Source organism: Quercus suber, unplaced genomic scaffold (genome assembly GCF_002906115.3).
Source record: "Quercus suber isolate HL8 unplaced genomic scaffold, Cork oak 2.0 scaffold_922, whole genome shotgun sequence".
Taxonomy (NCBI): Eukaryota; Viridiplantae; Streptophyta; class Magnoliopsida; order Fagales; family Fagaceae; genus Quercus; species Quercus suber.
Window position 1 is genome coordinate 157,993 of NW_027070345.1, and position 4,060 is coordinate 162,052.

The following is a 4,060-nucleotide window of genomic DNA, read 5'->3' on the forward strand; positions in this document are numbered from 1 at the left end:
CTTTGATTTGTTTTAATACATGTGTTTCATAGATTGCTTTTTTTTTTGGTATATGATAACTAAGGTTGAATGATCATTTTGCTATTAAAGATTGATTATTATTTTTCTAATGTTCTTAAATTTTGGTATTTTGATTGTTGTACTTTAGATTAATCTTTTTGGGTGTGGCGCAGGTGTGCAATTACCTCAATCCACATGCAACAAGGAGCAAGAGCCATAATTTTCTTGATATTTCTACTTAATGATTGACCCCCTGCTAAGTATAATGGCCTAAAGTTCACATGAGAGAAATCAGAAAAGATTTTGACATTGAAAAACCTTTTTTTTTTCTCTTTATATTTATTTGTTTTTAATTTGCTAAATGGGAGATGGTGGATATATAATTATATAGAATATTACTTTTTATTTTAAGTGAAAGATAGAATATTATCTTTATGTTGATTAAAAGTTGAAATCTTTTTTATAGTTATTATTTAACTTGATTCATACATAAAAATTTACTATTAACTTCTATTAAGCAATACATTTCTTGAAATAGAAACCATAAGATTTTATAATTATTATCAATAAATAAAATGTTAACATTCATCATAGTTTTTAAGAAATTCACATTAAAAATATAATATTTATTTAAAGACTAATAATTACAAATTTATAAATAAAATAAATTTTTTTGAAGCATGGGTTAACAACTAGTATTAAACAATAATAATAATAATTAAACAGTCTAATGTTTTGATAGTAATAATTAGTCTATAAATTGACCATATGAGCTTTAGAAGGGACCAACAAGGACATAGGAAAAATCTTATTCTTGAAGTCATGGAGTTTTCTTCAAATTTCTTCCTCCTTTCCTTAATATTCTTCTTCTCATCAGCTCTACTCCTCTTTCTCCACCATAGAATTAAGCCCAGCCTTAACCGCCGCCTTCCTCCAGGACCGCTAGGATGGCCAATACTTGGCAACATGCTCGATCTTGGAACAATGCCACACCGTACCCTATTTGGTCTAAGACCCAAATATGGTGATGTTATACGGTTAAGACTGGGCTCAATGAACTCTATGGCAATCCTCTCAGCCAAAGCAGCCACAGAGTTCTTCAAGAACCATGACCTCTCTTTTGCTGAACGCACCATCACTGAAACCATGCGCGTCCATGACTACCACAAGGGCTCTCTAGCCTTAGCCCCTTATGGTTCCTATTGGCGTGTGCTTAGGCGCTTGGTCACGGTCGACATGTTAGTACACAAGCGCATCAACGACACCGCAATTATACGTAGAAAATGTGTGGACAACATGTTGTTATGGATTGAGGAAGAGGCATGTAAACTTGAAGCTAAATGTGGTCTTCATGTGGCAAGGTTTGTGTTCCTCATGACCTTCAATTTACTTGGAAACCTTATGTTATCACAAGACTTGCTTGATCCTCAGTCGAAGGACGGGTCAGAGTTTTTCAATGCGATGATGGGACTAATGGAGTGGTCCGGGTATGCTAACATGTCAGATTACTTTCCATGGCTAAGGTGGTTGGACTTGCAGGGCCTTAGGAGGAATATGGAGAGGGATCTTGGGAAAGCTTTGGAGATTGCATCCAAGTTTGTGAAGGAGCGCTTGATGGATAGGCAAATAGGGGCAGAGAAGAAGGATTTCTTGGATTTGTTGCTAGAATTTGAAGGCAATGGAATTGAGGAGCCTGCCAAAATTTCTGATAGGGACCTAAATATTTTCATTCTGGTATAACTTTTATTAACTCTCCATAATTATATCATATATTTAATATGCTCCGCTTTCTCAATGTGTCAGACTCACATGAAGAATTTGACATGCCTCTCTCTCTCTCTCAATATGTCAAACTCACATGATGAATGAGAGAAAGAAGATACACTGAATGTGTAAGATGTCTTCTTCTATTCGGTTGGATAAGCACATATTGAATCTAATTGCTTACGTTGGAATACATTATAAATGAAAAATATAGTACTAATTTTTTTTATATATATAAGAGGAATTTTTTAAGTTAAATTTTTTATAATATAGTAATAAGGATTTGTTGATTTATCTTTACCGAAGGATGCTGACAAGATTTGTGAATTTAATATTGGAATAAATTATAAATTAATAATATAGTATATTTTTCCCATTACCGATAAAGGAATTTTATAAGTTAATGCCTTTGATTTATCTTTACCTTGGGATACTGTCAAGATTTGAGAGTTTGATACATTTGAATAAAAAAATTTAAGCAATTGCAAAGTGTAATAAAAGTTTAACAATATTTATTTGTTGAGCTCTATCTCCAAGAGTTGGTCATTGGAACCATCGTTGCAAGAAAAAATAGCTTAGAATTTACTTATTAGCTTCCTATTTCCTTTTCAAGTCAACCCCAATTGAATTTAGATTAAAGTTTCCTTTAGTTAAATTGAGCTGTTGAGCTGAATTATTACTATTTTCTTTTGTACTTCTTTAAGATTTTGGTCGCACGCTTTTGGATGGAAAAAACAAATAGTGGCGTAATGTCTTTGTTTAATGGAAGCACTGGATTTTGTAAAATCATAGGCAGTGGGTTTAGACTTTAGAGGGTTTCTTTAGCCACCAAAGGCTAACGTTCTTAGGCAAATTTTATTTCACTAATCAACAATAATTGCAAATATGATGCAGGAAATGTTTATGGCTGGTTCAGAAACAACAAGCAGCACTACTGAGTGGGCACTAACTGAGCTCCTACGCAATCCTAATTCCATGATTAAGGCTAAAGCTGAGCTTATGCAAGTAGTAGGAGCAAACCAAAAGGTTGAAGAAAGTGACATTGACAACCTTCCATACCTACAGGCTATAATGAAGGAAACACTCCGATTACATCCTCCAATTCCATTCCTAGTTCCTCGAAAAGCAATTCGAGATACCGACTTTATGGGGTTTGACATACCCAAAAATACACAAGTTCTTGTAAATGCTTGGGCTATTGGAAGAGACTCAGATGTGTGGGATGATCCTTTGTCTTTCAAGCCCGAGAGGTTTATAGGCACAAAAATAGATTACAAGGGTCAACATTATGAGCTGATCCCATTTGGAGCTGGGAGGCGAATGTGTGCAGGTGTGCCTTTGGCTCATAGAGTCCTTCACCTTATTTTGGGCTCATTGCTTCACAAATTTGATTGGGAGCTTGATGGCAATGTGACTCGAGAGACGATGGACATGAAGGACCGGTTGGGCATAACAATGAGAAAGAATGAACCATTACTGGTAGTGCCTAAAAAATGTATTGTATAGTCTAAAAAAGAGGGAGAACCACTTTATTTAGGAGTCAAGTTCTTGCAATTCATTATTTGAATTCTCTCACCCCTGTTATCAGCAATCCCCCCTCCCCCAAAAATAGATGCACATGTTTGAGGAAATTGAAGCACTACTTAGTTCAAGGTTTATCAGTTTAGTGCAACCATGTCTTTCTTTATTTGGTGCCCAAAAAAAAAAAAAAAAAACCTTCGCAGTGAGACAGTGTATTGTGTCTATGTGGTGATTAAATGAAAATTCTCAACTATGGCTCAATTACTTCAAAATTGAAATTTATTGAACACAGTTGTTTTCTGAAGGAACTAATTGGATTAAAAAAAAGACAATTGATATATTGGTATGATGATTAAAAATAATTATTATAGAGCAAATGTCATAGGTTCAAATCTTATGGTATTTATAAAAAAATTAAAATTTAAAAATAAATAAATAAAAAGAAGAAGAAGAAGAAGAAGAGAATCATGTCCAACAAGTATTTAGAAACTATTCTTTATAGATAAAACCAAAATTTTATATTTGGATTAAAGTATGAACAAATTATTTTTTTCATTTAAGAATAAGAAATATACCAAAATTTCATACTAATTTAATCCATGAAAAATAAAACTTGTGTTAAGAAGATATAAAGAAATGAATGCTATCGAAAATTGCTAATTTGAATATAATTAACACCTTGAGGGCTATATGTAAAGCATCAGGACAACACTTAACCCAACGTTTAAATCTATAAATTTAAGCCTAATTAGATATTTTTAATTGCTCTTGAATA

The 4,060-nt window shown here is 33.2% G+C and overlaps 1 protein-coding gene across 1 annotated transcript; it reads left to right on the plus strand.

Moving 5' to 3' along the window:
• The first annotated feature begins 710 nt into the window (after nucleotides 1–710).
• On the plus strand, nucleotides 711–3,557 carry LOC136065308 (cytochrome P450 76A2-like). The gene is made up of 2 exons (XM_065768344.1): nucleotides 711–1,734; nucleotides 2,659–3,557. The coding sequence occupies exons 1-2, from the start codon at nucleotides 769–771 to the stop codon at nucleotides 3,268–3,270; spliced, it is 1,578 nt and encodes a 525-aa protein (XP_065624416.1). The 5' UTR covers nucleotides 711–768; the 3' UTR covers nucleotides 3,271–3,557.
• Nucleotides 3,558–4,060: the final 503 nt, after the last annotated feature.